At 40.5% G+C, this 19,880-nt stretch overlaps 1 protein-coding gene across 3 annotated transcripts in view; it reads left to right on the top strand.

Annotated features, from left to right (window-relative positions):
* The window catches only part of ESR1 (estrogen receptor 1), a 378,297-nt gene that overhangs the window by 163,019 nt on the left and 195,398 nt on the right, over nucleotides 1-19,880 (top strand). For all 3 annotated transcript variants that reach the window (XM_072966053.1, XM_072966054.1, XM_072966055.1), the window contains one exon: nucleotides 11,968-12,158. In XM_072966053.1, coding sequence (XP_072822154.1) covers nucleotides 11,968-12,158 — 191 coding nt within the window. The remainder of the gene's footprint in view (nucleotides 1-11,967; nucleotides 12,159-19,880) is intronic.

Genomic DNA, 19,880 nt, shown 5'->3' on the forward strand with positions numbered 1-19,880 from the left:
TGACTGCTCCTCTGATGGAATGGGTGTTTGTCTTTAATCGGGCATGAGAGGGACTGCTGAGCAGACCTGAATGCAGTGCTAGGCCTTTTACGCATTATATTACTCTTGGGAAAGAGTTTTTGAAAAATGGACTGTGCACTCGCAAGACCCTTTGAAGAAGTTCTCGCTGGTTACAGTTGTTATTGTTGGTCAGAGGCAGGGGTCAGAATCATGGTCACCCAGCGTAGAGCTGGAAACCAATTTAGAAAACACAGTTAAGACTTCTCATTTTACAAAGAAGGAACCGAGACCCGAAGAGGCTGATGACTGGCTTAAGCCATGCAGCTGTTATTGGCAGCTTTTTGTCCAGAACCCAGGAGTTGTGACTCAGTCTAGATTTTTTCCACCACAGTAGCCTGCCTCCCCTATTTTACCTTGAAGTTGATTACATTTGCAGCGATGTGATCCGTAACCACATACAAATTCCCAAGTAATTTTTGTAAATAAACATTTCCCTTTGCAATTCTAGACATGTTTGTGTGGACTTTTTTTTTGAATGTGATGACATATGTCCTTCTCTCTTGGGTAGGATTGTACATCTGCTATTTACGGAATGATTTATAAGATCACACTCAAGAGCAGACCAGAGGCCAGTGTTGGGGCAGGATTGTTTTTGGTACCTGGGGGTCTGTGCCCTGAGTGCCTTTTCCCAAAAGCCCGCGTCTTCGCCCTTGAGTCGAGTTGTCTGCTTTCCTAGGACAGAGGCCATCCATCTCTTCCTTCGGTCCCTCCTCTCCTTGCTGCTCCTCCTCCCTCCCCTCCGCCTTTTGCATCTGTCCTTTGTCCTAGGATGCTCCCTGGCTGGTAGTAGGTAGCTGCTGTCCCAGTGCTGTTGAATGAATGAGTGAATTTCTTAGTATTTCTGCATGTGAGGAGATTCTCACTGTCCCGACATGGTGTCCTGTTTTCTGTGGAGATTAGACTGGAAGTCAGACTTGTTTTAAGAAGGTGTGGTGTCAAGCCACAGCTCTCCTGGGCTTACCTGGTTTGTGTCACCCGTATGTCTTGTTTCTTGCATTTCACTTTGGACTCCTCACTGTTCATTAGCACTTGCAGCCGGTTGGTGTGAGCAGAGAAAGGAGAGATGACGAAACTCCAATTAGGTCGTTGGGTTACGCATTAGTAACTGATAAAAGATGAAGAGATATTGACTAAATGGGTTTTGTTTTTTTTTTAAAGGGAATTTTATGCCAGGTTGTTCTTGTTTCCCATTAGCATGGAAAATCAACACTTGCTTGTATTTTGGGGTGAAGATAGTTTTCTTAAGTGAGTGGGAAAACCTCTTGACATTTTACAGAGAGACTTAAGTTTTGAATGGCAAATGCTGATGTTCTTTGTGCATAAAGAATTTCAGAACTCTTGTCTGTGAGCACTAACCACACATCCTTTTCTATTTGTTCATGAGTTGAAATAGGTGTTTTCTGAAACCATATTTTTAGGAGACATTCAAACTTTCATCAAGCCATTCTCCTCTATGACTATCAGCTCCATTAACTGTGTTTACAGGGAATTCAGCAGAGTTCTCAACCTAAGTACTAGCAATTGAATTAGCATTTTTCCCTTAAAAAAGTATTATCGGCCTTATTAAGTAATTATAGACAGTTTCTAATGGGGTTACTATTTATGAACTGAGGGGTGAGATCCGAGGTAATGACTTTGTTCCCAGACGTGGCATACTCTGCCCGTGGCTGGGGATGAGTCGGGTGGAGCTCTCAAGGAGTCTGTTCTCTTCGGGGAGCCCGAGCTCTGGAATCAGACCACCTGGGTCTTTGCCATCCTTTCCTGATTGTGCGACTTTGGTGAGTTAGCGAATCTCTCTGTATGTTGGTTACCTCATTTTTAAAACAACTACAGTTATAATAGTTCTGCTTGGGGGTAGTTTTGAGGGTTAAATGATTTTATTACATGTAAAGCACTTAAAATGATGCCTGCCACAACTATCAGTTTTGTGCGAAAATTTGCTTGCCTACTCCTCCAGCTCCTTTTATCTTGCTAGACCAAGGGTCATGCTGGGTTTTCCAGAAGTCCAGGGTGTGGTCTGAACTTTGGGCAGAAGCTAAAATAGCAACTGTAACTCTCTCCCTAGATAATTTCATGGAGCTGAAACTAACTGCATCTATCACCCCAGTCATTTTTTGGAAGGAGCTTTCTTTTGTACTTTTTAGGAAAGAACATTATCTGCCTCTGTGTATTAACCAGAAGATACGACAAATACAAATACAAGTTATATTCCTTAAATGGATAATATGAGGCATGAGGTAGAGGAAGTTTTCAGATAAGCAGTGTAAATGAGCTAGAGCCTATAATTTCGAACACAGTTGAAGGGACCTATATTTGTCATCCAGAAAATAATTTTTAACTTGCCTACCCCAGAGCATGACAACCACGTGGTTTATGGGGCTGCCCAAATGTGGCCCGGGACTCACTTAACTCTAGTTTTTCTAAAAATGGGATTCAAGGTTTTTCTTCTCTAGACTCTACCATTTTAGCTCAACTTGTCTACTCTTTTAAGAATGTCTATGTTCTGCCATGAAAAAGAAATTCATATTAAAATCCAAATTCACAATTGCATAGAGATAGGAATACCCATAGGTAAGTTCAGGCCATAGGCAGGGAGCACCTCTAGCTTATGCCCATCCAAATTGATACTAAAGCAGAGAGAGGCACACAAGAAACCATATTCCAGTTGATTTGTACGTTGCTACACCCACAGTCATCAATGAGTGGCTGCTTATTTCTTGAGACAGCATGCTGGTATTGCAACAGCTGTGCCTTTTGCAGAGTTGTTCTTAATTCTTTACTGATTAATGTATCCAGTGAGTATTTATTGAATACTTCCTATGTGCAAAGTACCCTTCCACGTGCTTTAGGGGGTGATAGAAAAATGCTTAGAATATAGTCTCCATACTATTGAAAAGCTTACAGCCTAGCTGGGAAGGCAAGACATACAATATGGAACATATAATCTTACTGATTCCACAGTCAACTGTCAGATGCTTAGTACTTGTCATTACTGTGCTGGGAACTGGGAAACAAAGGTGACGCTAAGAGGTTCTCTTTCCTGGAGACTCACAGTGAACATACAATGATGACGAGGAGGAGGATTTCAGAATAGTTTTATATGTGATATTCTAGGAGCACATGTTGATCCTGTTGAGAAATTCAGTGGCTGCTGCCTGAGAAGAAGGCATTTTTATTCAGGAGATTTTTGCCTTTCGCCCAAGATAGGAAGCAACGTCAATGAAGGTCCAGACACGTGCTGCCTTGTTGGGGAAGGGAGACACTTAAAATTAACCATCACAGAGAGGGATGGGGCTGAAGACCGGACAGTGGCCATCTCATAATGACTGATGCTAAGGAGCCTTTGTTTCTTCCCTAGACCTGGGGTGGGGGTTTTAGTCTGAAGTCTTTTAAGGAGACCACTCATGAACTTCAGGAGGCCCATAAACACCCAAAGATTATAAGCAAAATCTGTTTCTATCAATGAGGGTATTTTTCTGGGATCTGCCCAGAAAAAGAAGCCTTATCACAGATGTCAAGGAGACATGAAGGATTTCAACCATTTTACATGGTAGAACTATCACCCTCGCTGTAGTGTGGAGGACGGGTTTTTGATGTGGAAGTGTGTGGGCATTGAGTTGGGAAGAGGAAGACTTTCAAGAAGACTCGCCATGTCTGGACACTCATTCAGATGGCAAATGTTTATTAATCACTTAACTGTGTGTCAGGCTGTGCTGAGCGTGAGCTGGGAGACCATGGTAAGTAAGGTAGCTGCAGTCCCTGCCATGGTGGAGGTTATGGTGTCTGGGGTAAGATAGATAATTTCACAGAGGACAACAAAATGTTGGTCCATTGCATCTACAATTTATTTGTGTACTTGTTCATCCAACAATTATTTCTATGCTAGGCTTTCTTCAAGGTTTGGGGGGAAGGAAGCTTATTTGGAGAAGACACACATTAGATAAACATTAAAATTTGGTTTGATGTTTGGTAAGCCATAAGAGCTATAGGAAAAAACCAAACAGCAGAAGAGGGTGAGCAGTAATAGGGAGGCTACTTTAGAAAGCTCAGGAAAGGCTCTCTGAGAGGGTGAGAAACCTGCATGGAGAGAGAAAGCAAGTCAGGAGAAGGGCGCTGAGACATGCAAGCACATGGCCTTTGTGGAGCAGTAATGACATCAGCACTTGGAACTTGGTGAGCGAAGGCAGGAGTTAAGTCCAGGTCATCACCTGTCCTTCTCTCCTTTAAATCAGAGAGTCCCACAAACCTCTCCTTGGGTTTAATTAATTTGCTAGAATGGCTCTTAGAACCCAGTGAAACATTTTACTTACTAGATTACTGGTTTATAATACAAGGATAGAACTCAGGCACAGCCAGATGGAAGAGATGCAGAGGGCAGGGTATGGGGAAGGGGTGGGGAGCTTCCACGCCCTCTCCAGGTTCATCACTCTCCCGAAATCTCCAAATGTTCAACCCACTCAGAAGCCCTCTGAACCCATCCTTTTGGGTTTCTATGGAGGGCTCACTACATAGGCATTATTTTTTAAATCATTGGTCATTGATGATTGATTCAACCTCCAAACCCTCTCTGCTCCCCCCCAGATCAGGGGGTGGCACTGAAAGTTCCCACCCTCTATTCTTGGTTGATTCCCTTGGCAACCAGCTCCCATCCTCAGGTGGGATCTAAAAGTCTCTTCATTAACATAACAAGAGATACCTTTGTTGCTCCCATCACTCAGGAAATTCCAAGGGTTGTAGAAGCTCTGTGCAGTGAATGGGGATGAAGACAAAATATGTATTTCTTATTTAAATCACAACATCACAGGGAGTAAAAGACCTCTACTACAACAGAGGGAGTCCTTGGTGCAGCTAACCTAGCTCGTGGAGGTCAGCAAAGCACCCTGGTGGAAATTAAGTTTAAACTTTGAACATGTGGATAAATAGGAGGTATTCAGCGGGTGAGGAAGGGCGTTCAGGCAGAGGGAAGAGCATGCTTGCACGCCTCGGGTGGCTCACAGGGCCATAGGGCCAGAACAGGAAGGCAGGAGCAAGAGCAGGCTTTTGGGGAAAGATCCTGAATCTAGTTTTGTGCACATTAAGGTTGAGGTTTCTTTGGGTCATCCAAGAGGAGCTGCAGGGTGGGTAATTAGCATCGAGGCCTGAAGTCCAGGAGAAGAGTATGGCATAGCACTTCCATGTGGCCACACATGTGGCTGAGATTCCCACAAAGAGATGTCAACTGGGATGGTAGAGAGGTGAGGGCAGAACCCTGAGGAACACTGACTTTTGGGAGCCTGCTGGGGGAAGAAAATACTGCAAAGGAAATAGAGGTGGGGAGCATTTGCTGGAGAGATCTAAGCTGATGTCCTGAGCAGTGGTGAAGACTTTACATGCTGTATGAATTTACAGTTGAACCAGCGTGAACTGGAAAGCCTACGATAAGCCTTATGGAATAAGGGGAAATAGAACTTGGTTTGATCTGGTAGATGGGATGGTAGTTGGCAGGGGGCAAGGACTGTATGGGGAACAGAGAGTGAGCAGTTTCTCAGAGGTTACTTTGATAACGTTTTGCGCAGGGAGCTACAAAGAGACCAGTACTGTTTGGAGCAAGGAATTCAAGGTCTCCATTTTATTTGTTGATGATTTTTTAACTTGAGTTTTCCTGGTTTATGACCCGCCCTAAAATTATAGACAGAAGTTTGAGTTTGTTTATTTGTGCTTTCTACAAAAGATAGTTTCAGAGTTTTCATTATATTGTCAAACAGGTCCATGACCCCTACCCCCCGCAAAACATAATGGTCTACAGATATAGAGAGATGAATGCTACCTCTTATGACGATTCTTTTGGCAGTGGTGGGCAGGATGAGTCTGAATGATGGGAGGCAGGAGACTAATTCTAGTAATTCAGACATGAAATATTCGTCTCTTAAGCAAGAATTATAAAAGCCAGGAATGCAAATAGGGATAGGAATTGTGTTTTGAAGAAATAATTGACTAAATTTGATGATGGGTTAGATGTAGGAGGTACATTTAGCAAATATTTGTTAAGGACCTACTGTCTGTCAATTAAAATTGAGAGCAAATGGGACATGGTTCCTGCCTTTGTGGGATTGACTGTTTACCATGGGGAACATATATTTGTCAATAATTAACTCAAACATATGACTGGAAATTGTGGGAAGTGCCATGAAAAGGAAGTTAAGGAACTTTCCTTTTTTTTTTTTTAATTTGAAGTCTAGTCAGTTACAATGTGTCAATATCTGGTGTACAGCATAATGTCCCAGACATACATATACATACATATATTTGTTTTCATATTCTTTTTCATTAAAGGTTATTACAAGATATTGAATACAGTACTCTGTGCTTTACAGAAGAAATTTGTTTTTAATCTATTTTTATATGTAGTAATTAGTATTTGCAAATCTCGAATTCTCAAATTAACAAAAATGAAGCTGGAGGAATAACCCTCTCAGACTTCAGACAATACTACAGGTCTATAGTTCATCAAAACACCACAGTATTGGCACAAAAACAGACATATGGATCAATGGAACAGAATAGAGAGCCCGGAAATAAACCCACAGACCTATGGTCAATTAATCTTCAACAGAGGAGGCAAGAATATACGATGAAGAAAAGACAGTCTCTTCAGCAAGTGGTGTTGGGAAAACTGGACAGCAGCATGTAAATGAATGAAGTTAGAACACTCCCTCAGTGAACTCAGAACACTCCCTCACACCATTTACAAAAATAAACTCAAAATAGCTTAAAGACTTAAATATAAGCTAAGACATGATAAACCTCCTAGTAGAAAACATAGGCAAAACAATCTCTGATGTGAATCTCAGCAGTGTTCTCCTAGGGCAGTCTACCCAAGCAATAGAAGTAAAAGCGAAAATAAACAAATGGGACCTAATTAAACTTATAAACTTTTGCACAGCAAAGGAAACCATAAGGAAAACAAAGCAACAACCTACGGAACAGGAGAAAATATTTGCAAAATGATGCAACTGACAAAGGTTTAATTTCCAGAATATATAAAGAGTTCAGTGAACTTTGAATGCACGTAACTTTGGGGGCTTGATTTGGTAAGGGATCCCCAGGAAGTTATCCCACATTTCTAGGGAATGGTATCTGCTGGTTCTTTTAATTTAACTTGGCAAAAATATTTCCTTTAGAAGCCAAGGCTTTAAAACACTTTTAAAATACTTGGCTAATCAGGGGAATAATGCTTCTGGATGCTTTTGGATGGCTGGTACCATGATTTACAGTTAGAAAAACAACAGTATTTGATTACATTGAGCTTCAAACTTTTCCTTTGATTAATGAAAATCTTCCTGGCAAATACTTTTTAGTAGGCTCTGTTTTTACTTAGTCCAAGAGAGTCTTCTGTTTGGACCTAATATGAATGCCCTCAGGAATCTCCCTTAATCATATTGAATATGTAGTATCAGTGGGGCATCCAGTTGGAAATGTTTCGTTGTCAGTTGATGTGAGAAACTGTATGTTTAGTGACAATTTAGTGAGAAAAGGATAAGAGTTTTACCAAAAAAATGGTGACGTTTTAGCAATTTTGCGAAAGAGTTTGTTATATTTTCACTTAGAAGAAAGATATTGGGCATGGTTAGGGTTTCTGAAGCCTCTTATTAGAAAGGCAGAACCTGGAGACATTTAGGACATGAAAAGCAGTTAATGAGAGAAGTTAATTTTGGTCCAGTGGAAATAAGGAGAAGCCAAAGGGCCTCTGACGCAGAGAGGGAGGAAGAAAGATTGCCCTAAATGTGGTATTAGCACTTCCTACCCAAGAGGTGTGAGGCTCAAAATTCCAGGACTGTGACAGGTGCAGTCGGGCAAGGCCAGGCAGAAGACAGCTGGAAAGGATGAGTCTGGGACCGGCACGTAGGCTCATCCCTGGGGATGGATCTAACCACGGGTTAGTGCCTGAGCCACCCTCATGTCTCAGTCAGAGTCCAGACATGGGAACCTCCCACCCTGTTCCTGTCCACTGCAGTTAATTGGGCCAGGTTAGTCTGCATCCTGAGGACACAGAGCTCTGTCTGGTTGCCGTTGTGGCAAATGAGCCTGGCTTGACTCAAGACAGCCCGGATCATCACATTTCAAGGTGCCATTGGGCTTTGCAACTCGTAAGAAGATCTCTCTTGCCTTTTAGCGTGATCGGGATTGCATTCTTTTGTGTGACATCCTTGGTTGGGGAGTCTTCATCGAGCAGGCCTGGGCCAAAATGATTACTGACAATGTTATACACATAAATTTCCAAGCTGGATAAAAAGTTGTTTTATGGAGAGGAAAATGTGGCCTGTGTAATTTCCCCCTCATCCTTTTGGAGGCCTTCTGGTTTTATGCTCTATGTCTATAGTAGATTTTCAGTATTCCAGGTTCATCCCAAAGAGAAAGATGTAGATGAAAAGACGTTTTACTGACAGCATACAATTCTGCTGGATCTGGGGAAAATGGGCCTGTGCTATTACTTCTTTTATCAATATTTTTAAAAACAGTATTTACATATTCCATTTATATTGTTTTGAAAGTTACTGCATTATTAAGTCAGTCATTGATTAATTCATTTGATGTCAATGTTTATTGAGTCCCTATTCTGGAAGAGGCTCTATGCTATAAATAGTTGGGGTACCAAAGATGAATAAGACATAAGGAACTCAGCAGACAGCATCAGAGACAAGAATGCAAAATCAAAGGAGTGAAAATGTTGGCAGTAGCAGAAGAGAAGTAAAGAAAAACCTGCCATCGGGTTCAGAACAAGGATATGTTATTTCCAGTGTGTGGGGATTAGGAGTGGCTGGTAAGAGAGAAATTCATGCAAAAGGTGACCTTAAGATGCCCTAATCACTTCATACCCATTAGGATAGCTACTGTTAAAAAAAAGAAAAGTACGAAGTTTTAGAAGTTTTAGGAAGGATATGGAGAAATTGGAACCCTTGTGCATTGTTGGTGGGAATGTAAAATAGTGTGGCCATTATGGAAAACAGTAAGGCCATTCCTCAAAAAATTAGAGATAGTATTACCATATAATCCAGCAAGCCCGCTTCTGGGTAGATACCCAAAAGAATTAAAAGGAGGGTCTCACTGAGATATTTGAACATCCATGCTCATAGCAGCATTATTCACAATAGCAACCCAAGTGTCAATCAGCAAATGCATGAATAAACAAAATGTGGTATATACTCAGTGGAATATTATTCAGCCTTAAAAGGAAGGAAATTCGGATACATGCTACAAGATGGATGAACCTCAGGGACATCATGCCAGTCACAAAAGACAAATACTCTATGATTCCAGTTATATGAAGTATCTAGAGTAGTTCAGTGCATAGACACAGAAAGTGGAATGGTGTTTGCCAGGGAGTGGGGGGGAGCAGGGAAAAAGAAATGAAGAGTTATTGTTTAATGGGCGTAAAGTTTCAGTTTTGTGAGACGAAACATTTCTGGAGATTGGTTGCACATCAGCGTGAATGTACTTCACATCACTGAACTGTACACCTAAAAATAGTTACAATGATAGATGTTATCATGTTATGTTTATCTTACCACAATTTTTAAAAATGCAGTGTTTAATAATGCAGGGATGGATGGAGGATACTTGACACCTGGGAACATTTGCCTGTGCATGTACTGTTCATTCATTCATTCATTCATTCATTCATTCATTCTACAACTATGTATTGAATGCTTGCTGTCTGTTGGGCACTGAGCTAGTTACCTGGGCTGCAGTACTTAATAAGGTTTATAAGACACTGAATCTGTCAATGTCATGCTTGCTAACCACCCCTCCCCTCCCCAGGCGCTAAGCTTCTGTAGTTAAATATTCACAGCTGCTACCTACTGACTTGAATCGTGCATTAGACACTAGTAAACAAACAGTAAAAAAGATCTGAGGTTGATTGTGGGGGTGGTGTTGACGGCACGGTGATGAAATGGAAAGAGATGGGTAACAGAATAGAAATTAGAATTGAAAACTGCAAGGCAGCGCTCTCTAAGGATATTAAAAAGTAAAGGACTCCTATTTGAGGCTGCCAAATGAAGAGCTAAGTCATTTAGAATGGGAAAAAATGGCAAAGTCAGATGTACTCCACCCAAGGAGCCAGTATTTTGTGAATATTATGACAAATGTAGTTTGAGAGCCACCGCCACAAGATTGCGGTCACTGGTAATGAGTGGGAGTGGGGAAGGTTGTAAGATTTGAGCTAAAAGGAAAGACGAGGCTTGTGAGGGGAAGGACTGTTGACAATCAGGGTGGTCTGGCTGTTTGGGTGGGCAGTGGGAAGCAGGAAACGTGAGCTTCCTTCACCAAGAGACCCTGAAAGCTCTATCTTCAACTCACTTTATCTCATCCTGGTTTGTTTCTGTTTTTTAAATGTCATAGGCTTCATTCTATCTCTCTTTCCAATAATTTTTTGCTTCTTTTCTTCCATATATACCCTGGAACACTCTGTTCATTCATCTCAAGATGTTACTGAGTGCAGCTCCATCCCAGGCACTGTGCTGTGTGCTCTGGCCGTATAACACTCCAATTCCCTTCTACCACCTTTAATCAGTTGCACATGCTTAGCAAATCCTGGGCCAGTATAGTTTCTGCTTCTATGCTTGGTCAGCTGAGACACGCAAACTTAGCCTCATCTACCTTTCTGCTTACCTCTTTTCTCTCTATCTTCTTCAAGGGTCGTCACTGACACCTTGCCTTCTACCTGTGCCTCTCATCCCACTTGCTCTGCTTCTTGACTTTGTTTTCTTTCCCCTCTCTTCATACCTTCCACCATTCCCTCTCTACTGGCCCATTCCCTTCAGTCTCCATGAGACCTTCTCAGGTCCCTTCCATTCTCAACATCTTTTTTTTTTTTCTCTCTTATCTTTACATTCTTTCATGACGACCCTATCTCTTTCTCTTCCCATTCTCATCCAAGTTCTCAAAGGAATGGCCTTCACTCCTTTTCATTTCCTTATATTCCATCTACTTTCCACCCACTGGTTTTGACTTGTGCCCATTCTCTCTCCCAAAATGCCTTGCTGAGTGCCCTCCTTTTCAAATCCAGCTTTGCCTTATCAATCCTGGTTGTTTTGGATGTTTTTGCCTTGTTGGCACTACTGACTATGTTCTCCTTCTTAAAGCTTTCTACTTCTTTAAACCTTTTACTTCCCCATTTCCTTGGTTCTCCCAGAACTTTCTGACTCTGAATTCTGTTTCTTTTCTGGGATGTGCTCCCTCCATGAAATTTTTCAAGGTTGGTGTAACCATTTGTATTCTTCTGTTTTTCTCTTTCTACATGTTCTTAAAGAGGAGTATTGAATATTGAATAGGGTCCTCAAATTATAGTCAAATTATAACAACTGATACCCAGGGTTACCTGGTAACAGTGACATAAAAATTTGAGTTGTCTTTCTGCACATGTTCTATGTTGTTCATCAGGTCGTCTGAGTTTCAGATGTTCCAGCTGTTTTATGCTTTGTCTTCATTTCCCAAAGACCCTTATTGTGGTCTAGAATCGGAATGAGCATTGGTCTGTAATGGTTCTTAATTAATTGTGAATCCTTGAAAAAAATAATTCTATTAGAAAAAAATTCTATTAGAAACCAGTTTATTTCATTTTGTCATTTTCTGGATAATATATTCTAGTGTAGGCAGTCCATTTTTTAAGCAAGTTTGCAATGAACAATTTCCCCTCAAGGTTAATGTAATAGGCAAACACCTTTTGCTGCAACAGACAGCAAGAAGTAATGAAAGATTAGCTTACATTATGATTCATTATTTCAAAATGTCAGAATAAAGTGGATCTGCTGCATCTTCCAGGCCTCTAATTCTTTAGAGGAGAGTGCGTGTTTTGTTTTTCTAATGTTAATGGATTCACTGGGTTTTTTTTTGTTTTTGTTTTTCTCTTCCTATTTTCTTCCCCAGGCCAAATGCAGATAATCGGCGCCAGGGTGGCAGAGAGAGACTGGCCAGCACCGGTGACAAGGGAAGCGTGGCCATGGAATCTGCCAAGGAGACACGCTACTGTGCCGTGTGCAATGACTACGCCTCGGGCTACCATTATGGAGTTTGGTCTTGCGAAGGCTGTAAGGCCTTCTTCAAGAGAAGTATTCAAGGTAACAGTATGTTTAAAACAACGTATTCCATTTTCAGTCCTAAGGGGAAGCAACTGAGGAAGGCATATGATGAGCCACTTGTACAAAACACTGATACCTAGTAGGTCCAGTGGTGTCTATGGTAAAACAGGGGGAAGAGACAGGATCCCAGGAGACAGATTTGGCAGATGTCAGGGCGGTTGTGGCTGAGTAATTATGCTCCCTCCTTTTGGCAAGATCTAAACAGTCTTGAGCAAATCTACAGGAAGAAGATTTCAATAGCTGGGTCTCTGAGATACTGTCCATGCCATGATTGGGGAACGGCAGGTGGATCTTTATGCATTGCAGGCAACTAGGCTTATATGATATAGTGTGATATTAATTATCTATACATAATTATTTCTCCAACTTGGCTTCGTGCAGAGAAGCATTCTGTTCTGACCTTTGCTCCAGACCAGTTCTAAATTAACTCGTTCTTCTCTTGCTCTTCTTCTATCTGTTTGTTGTCTCTATGGATGACATGACCTTTTGCTAAAATGAGGAGACTCAATGGCTGGTGACTTGTAATAAGGGTTGTATTATGTGTACCAAGCAGTTATTAAGTATACACCTGTAACATTTCATTGGCTTGTCTGTCTTGATGCTTTTCTTGTATGTAGTTTACCAAGAGCAGCTTCTCTGGTAGACTGCCGGCTACATTTTATTTCTACTCCAGGAGTGTCCTTATTGTTGCACTATACAGGGTACCCTGGGGGAAACATCAATCATTTCCACTACCTACAATATCTATGCTAAAGACCCTTTGTCTGACAGGAACAGGAAGAGAGCTAACTGAATTAATGTTTTGTCTTAATAGTGGACCATTTTTCTCTGTTCTTATTCCTTTATCTTTTCAGCTTAAGCAAAGTTTAATATGTAAATACTAAGAATATTTCTGATGGAGTTTTAGTGATTGCCTTTATGGAAATTGAGACTTGAGTAACTTGTTAAAAACCGGAGTCTGCTAAATTAATAGGTACTGATCCAAGACACTTTTGAATAAAGAATGAATCACTACTCTCATAGACTTTTTGCTGAAGCTCTTCACTGCCCTGATATGGGGTGAAAGCTGGGGGTTGACACACAGTCTTTATTTTTCCTTTCATTGCCAGTGGGATGGATTTTTTAAAAAAGGCTAGCCCTGATATGGGGTGAAAGCTGGGGGTTGACACACAGTCTTTATTTTTCCTTTCATTCAGTGGGATGGATTTTTTAAAAAAGGCTATTCAATCTTAATAGAGTAGTGTGTGAGGTCAACTTGGTCCATTTTAAAAGCATTTTTTTGACAACTATTACTTTCAACATCCTTTGGAAATCTACTGTAAGACTTGGACTTCTTGGTTAGAATTTTAATAAAATTTGTAATATTATCTGACAGTAAAGTTATATGTATATATTATGTATCAAAATAGATTATTTAATTTTACTAGCTGATACTGTCTTAATTGAGAAAAATGTTATTTATATTTTGGTTTAAGTTAGTCTAAACCCTTAAAGGTCTTGTTATAGCCATCTTCATTTGTGATTTTCCTGTTTATTTGATTTTATACAATCTAAAAAACCCTATTATTTTCCCCAAGCATTTAATCTAGAATGGAAAAATGATCTGACAGAGGTAGACTTGGTGGATAGATTCAGCTAAACTTGGACATGTCATTTATCTGAGGCTCAGTTCCCTCATCTGTAAAAATGATTTAGAGCAGGAGTCAGTGAAGTTTTTTGTAAAGGAACAGAGAGTAACTATTTAGGCTTTTGCAGGCCATGTGGTCTTTGTGGCAGCTACTCATCTCTGCCACTGTAACCTGCAAAGAGCCATAGACAATATTTAAATAAATGGGTGTGCTCCAATACAACTTTATACGCACAAACAGGTAACTGTCTAGAGCCGGCCTGTGGGCTGTAATTCGCTGACTCTTGATTTAATGCATGAAAAGGGAATAGACAGTTTCTACATCAAACATTTGCTTATTCGTGCTTATTGAGAACTTACTCTGTACCTGTGTTAGATGTTCTGAGGGAAACAAAAATAAGTGTGAGACATAATCTATAATTGCACAAATTCGAGTTTATTTGGGAAGTTTATCTGAGGAGGCAAGATACTTGTTCTCATGATGGAATTAGGTAAGTCAGTGTAAAGTGCTAGTCTGTGATGCAAATTGGGACAACAGTGGGTGAATACCAGAAAAGAAAATACTGTCAATTACAGATATAAAATTACTGAGATTGAAAGTAGGAAGGATCTTCCTCCAAGGAGCCATGGCAGTGTTTTCACAAATTATTTCAGCATGTGTGCTCGGCATTTAGAAGTGTGCTGCATACCACCACATCAAACTCAGTATTGTCCAAGTCATTAAGACGTCAGAACAGAAAACAGAAAAAAATACACCTAGAAAAATCCAATGACGAAAATTTAAGCTTATAAATGAATATTTTATTGCTATGGCATGATCTCAAGTTCAAATATTTAAAAAAAATTCTTGCTTATTCTTTGGTGGTTAGAATATATATCTGAGCTCCATCTTGTATATACAGACTGAGTAGAAGAATTTCATTGTACTATAAATTGTACTGTATAAATTGCATGCAAATGCAATTTCTACATGGCTTCAGAAACTTCTTACTTATCAAGGTCTGAAGTCATTTATATAAGGTTTCTTAAATGAGATGACTACTGAGTCCAGAGTTCTGCAGGAAGCCTAGAAAGAAACAAGGCAGCGTTATGAACTTCTAAAGACAGGGAGGGACCTTAACATTTATAAAGTCATTGCTTTATTAATTTATCCAGTGAATGCCTCAACTAGGCAAAGCACTAGTGAGGCCCTGGAGATACAGTTATAGGAAGGGCACTGTCCTTACCCCGCCAGAGCTTTAAAATAGTAGGAGAGACGGACAAATAAACCAGCAATTAAATTACAGTGTGACAAGTATCAGGGGGAGGGTGAGTGCGGGTCTTACAGGAGTCCAAGCTTCGCTCATTCCTGGTGGGGGCTGAGTCTAGCTCGCAGGGAGTGTTTCCTGAATTAGAGTTAAGTCTGGGGGATGAGTCAAGAGAGCAGAATGAAGAAGGACGAGATGGGTGTGCAGTCACGTGAGAAGGGGACTGAGTGTATGAGCAAAGACCAGGAGATAAGATGGAGTTTGGGGAGTTCTGTGAATAAAACTTAACAAAATTAATATGCCACTCGATTAAACAAAGACATTTCTAGGCCATGTATCCATGCTTAGACTGTGTAAAAACAAAGTAATTTATTTCCTTTTGATTGTAATGGCATTTCCATGTATCTGATTTGTTTGTGCATATGAAAGGGAAATACCAGAGCAATAGTCTTTCTCATCAGAGTCTTGATAACTTGGAACTAAAAAGTTTTACTGAACTTCTGTGACTCAATACAAATCACGCTGCCCCTCAAACCTATTTGCAGACAGTGAAGGGTCTGACAGGGTGCAGGCAGAAAGTTCTGAAGATGCTGTAGCTCTTCCTGATTTCTTGTTACTTAAGAAGAGAGCTAGAAATGAGTATCCATCACATTACTCTAGTGCTCTAAGTGTTTTGGTTGAAGAGGTAAAGTGTTTGACTTGAAAGCATACAAATGTTCATCCACTACTTAGTGTATGAACTTGATTACTCAAGAAATTGAGTAATGGCCTCCAGTTGAACATACTTTTTTTTCTTAAAGCAAAGTCAAGGACATGATTTAAGAAGGTGAGTGAAATTGGACAGTCTGTGAATTTACTAAACACTGCAGGGAGAGAGACAGTGTTCCTTAACATTGTTGCTTGTAGGCAGAGACTTTTGGGTGTGTTATATAAGCAGATTTGATTATCCATTCAGCAGCCACATACTGCCTTTGAATATTATTCCAAGGAGAAAGGACTCCGTGGATCTCACTGCTTCTCTTGTATTGTTATGTTCATAATATTATGAATAAATATTATAAAGACCATATTACGATCTGCTCTTATAGGTGGTCATGAGGCACCGTGGAGGCTCTAGCCTATCTGTACACCCCAGCTATGCTACCTGCCACTTTAGATTCTCTCTCTTAAGGCGTGTATAGAAGATGCTCGACATCACCCTGAGCAGACAGGGCCCAGGCCGGTGCTGGCTTAAAGTTTAGCTAAGACCAGAGGGCATGCTGTCAGGGTGGAGTCTGGTTATGGTTCAGTACTGTGGGGTCCGCAGGGCCAACAAGGATAACCAATGGCCTGACCCACTAGGCCTTAGAAGCGTCAGGGTGAGAGTCCAGCACCCTGGATAGCTCCTTCAACGGCTGCGGAGTGTGAGCAGAGACTGACTTTCTGAAGAACCTCAGACCCGTTCAGCTGGTCTGTTAAAAGGGAAGTTAGTTCTTTTGTTCTTAGGAACTCACCCTTGTTTACCCAAGGTGGATTAGTTTTTAATACTTAGTGTCCCCTTTCCAGTCTCATTCTGTCTTGACATGTGCGCCCCTGTCTAGGAAAGACCAGAGGACGGGGTAGAAGGGGAGGCAGCTCTCTCAGTACCTAACTATTTTATCTTGAGTTCTTTCAGAGGTATGGCTCAGAGTTGACCCTAGCAGTGGATGCACACAAAAATACCAAATCTTCGGTCCCCATATTTCCCAACTTGCCCTTCTGCAGTTTAGTCTCCACTCAACAGCAGGAGAGATCTTTTAGATATATGAATGAGGTCATACGGTCTTGTGCTTAAAACACTCACTGCACTTAAAGTGCAGATTCCTTTCTGTGGCTTAAAATACTCCACATGGTCTTATGCCTGCTTACTTTGCTCTTTGTTCACTGTAATCCAGCCACTCTGGCCTTCTTTCTCTTCCCCCAACACACCAAACATGTTCATTTTTCAGGACTGTAGGACATGTGGTTCCCTTTGTACCTTTGCTTGCAACACCCAGAAATTTACTTGGCTGGCTTCTTGCCATTTGGAACTCTCTCCAAGATCACTTTCTCAGAGAAGTCTCCTCTGATTAACTCACCAAAAGTAGCTTTACAAACTTTGCCTCTAGTTTATTTTCTTTTTTAACATCTGTCTGATTTTTCTTTAAGCTCCTTAAATCTTTAATGAACTTCTAAATTTATTCATTTGATTGGTTGTTATCCATTCTCACCAGGTGCCATCTCCACATATTCCTGCCCAAATCCGCATGGATGCTCAGTGAGAGCTGATTTCTAATCTGGTCTGCCTTGTCTGTTGCTATAGCTCCCATGCCTATAGTCATGTTGGGCACATATCTGTTAAATGGTTGAATATGGCAAGAAGTCGACAGAATGGTAACTAAAACATGCTAGAGGACCTCCAAGAAGGGAGCCATGTCATCGGGTAAGGCTGGAAAGAGAAGTGTTAATGCTGGTGGCATATTTGATATAGGCCCAGGAAGAGATGGAGGATTTCACAGGCAATAAGAAGTTTGGAAAAGAATTCCAGGAATCTGAAATAGCATAACCCAAGATATGCTCAGTGGAAAGTGAGTCAATCAGCCGTGAAAGGATGGAGGGCTTACTGTTCTCTCTCTGCCTCTTTATTTTCTCTCTTCATCTCTCTACAAACAGGCATTCTTCAGAGTCTGCAGCCTCTGTTCCTGTCACTTTTTCATTCTTTTCTCCACTTAGTTTTCTAAGCAATCTCATACATACCTGTTATTGCTTGATTGGTTGTATTGTGTCCTCCCAAAAGACACTTTGAAATCCTCATCTCCAGTACCTCAAAATGTGACCTCATTTGGAAATGGGGTCATTGCAGATGCATTTAGTTAAGATGAGATTGTGCTAGAATAGACTGAGTCCTTAATCGAACATGACTAATGTTCTCATTAGAAGAGGGAAATCTGGACACAGAGACAGGGAGGAGAACCCCATGAGACGATGGAGAGAGATATTGAAGTGGTTCATCTATAAGCCAAGGAACACCAAGGATTGCTGGCCAGAAAAGAAGCCAGAAAGAGACAAGTAATTCTTTCCTGCAGGTTTTGGAGGGAGTGTGGCTCAGTTGACACCTCGATTTCAGACTTCAGCCTCCAGAAGTGTGAGGCAATACTTTGTGTTGTTTTAATTTACCCATTTGTGGTACTTTGTTATGGCAGCCCCAGGGAACAGTATTTAAGACCTAAAGTATGTAAATCATCTATGTGTGTATGTATGTGAAGTATGTAAAAGAGCTATGTAAGTGCCTCCCAAGTCCAGCTCCTGCACCAGCCTTTCTCCTTAGTGACACTGGTGTGTCTCCGTCTGACACTAACCACTCCTCTTGCCTCCTTTTACATCCATCCCCTCACCATTCCCTCAAGCATCCACACTCAAAACCTTGGAGTTAAGTTGTCTTCATCTTTTACTTCATAGTCCTTCCCCCCATGGACTGTTGTGTAGTTCTATTGAATTTATCTCTTAAAAGTCTGTCTGTCCAATTCCCACCACTTGGAGTTTCCCTCATTAACTTTCACCAGAATCATTGCAATAATTTAATTTTTCCTTTCGCCTTTTTTTTTGACTGCACATATACATTATATTGCATGTAAATACATATATACAATATACTGCACATTTTTTAGTTTAAATATATGTACTGATCATTGTTTCTAAGAACAGATTAGAGCTTTAGCTTTTTAAACTTACATAGTTATCAAAAGAATAAAGCCAACCACAAAGTAAGAGCCAGTAGAATGTCATAATACAATCATAAAGGACAATCAAATGTGCTTACACGTATTCAAGAAATCAATCATGTAAGTTATAAATAATAAGTAGTGTATTTGTGTCTTTATTTTAGATTCCACATATAAGTGGTATCATATGGCATTTTTCTTTCTCTTTCTGGCTTACTTCACTGAGTATGACATTCTCCAAGTCCATCCATGCTGCTGCAAATGGCATTATTTTATTCTTTTTTATGACTGAGTAGTGTTCCATTGTATATATACACACATCTTCTTTATCCAGTCATCTGTTGATGGACATTTGGGTTGTTTCCATGTCTTGGCTATTGTAAATAGTGCTGCTATGAACACTGGGGTACATGTGTCTTTTTGAATTTTATTTTTCTCCGGGTATATGCCCAGGAGTGGGATTGCTGGATCACATGGTAAACTATTTTTAGTTTTTTAAGGAACCTCCATACTGTCCTCCACAGAGGCTGCACTTGCCTTCTTTTTTCGCTTAAGCCATTCACTTCATTTCTTTTCCCTCTTCCAACTCATTCTGCACACCGACAGTCTATTCATGTTAGCAGGTCACTAATCAGTCATATCAATACTTTGTACAGAATTCTTAAATGACTTTCATGACCCTTGGAATAATCTGTAGACAACCAGCCATTCAAGGATTTCCACACTCTTGCTCTAGCCTGCCTTCTAGCCGTTTTAAAGGCACTGTTTCTACTTCTGAAATAGACGCTCTAGACTAGACTACTTGTTGTTACTCAAATATAACCATTCCATTTCTTTGCTGGGAATCTCTTTCCAGATTTACCTGTAAAATTTCTTCTCATTCAAGTCAAAAGTGATTGTCATCAAACTTCTGCCCTCTGCTCCTCCGTATTATAGACAACACTTTGAATCTGTGGGTTCAACTCACCCCTGATTGAAAGCATTCAAAATTCAGGAATTTCCAAAGAGCAAAACTTAAATTTGCCAGGTGCTAGCAATTATGTACACAGAGTTTACATAACATTTACAACTATTTGCATTTACATTGTATTAGATATTATAAGTAATC

This window comes from Vicugna pacos, chromosome 8, assembly GCF_048564905.1.
Source record: "Vicugna pacos chromosome 8, VicPac4, whole genome shotgun sequence".
Taxonomy (NCBI): Eukaryota; Metazoa; Chordata; class Mammalia; order Artiodactyla; family Camelidae; genus Vicugna; species Vicugna pacos.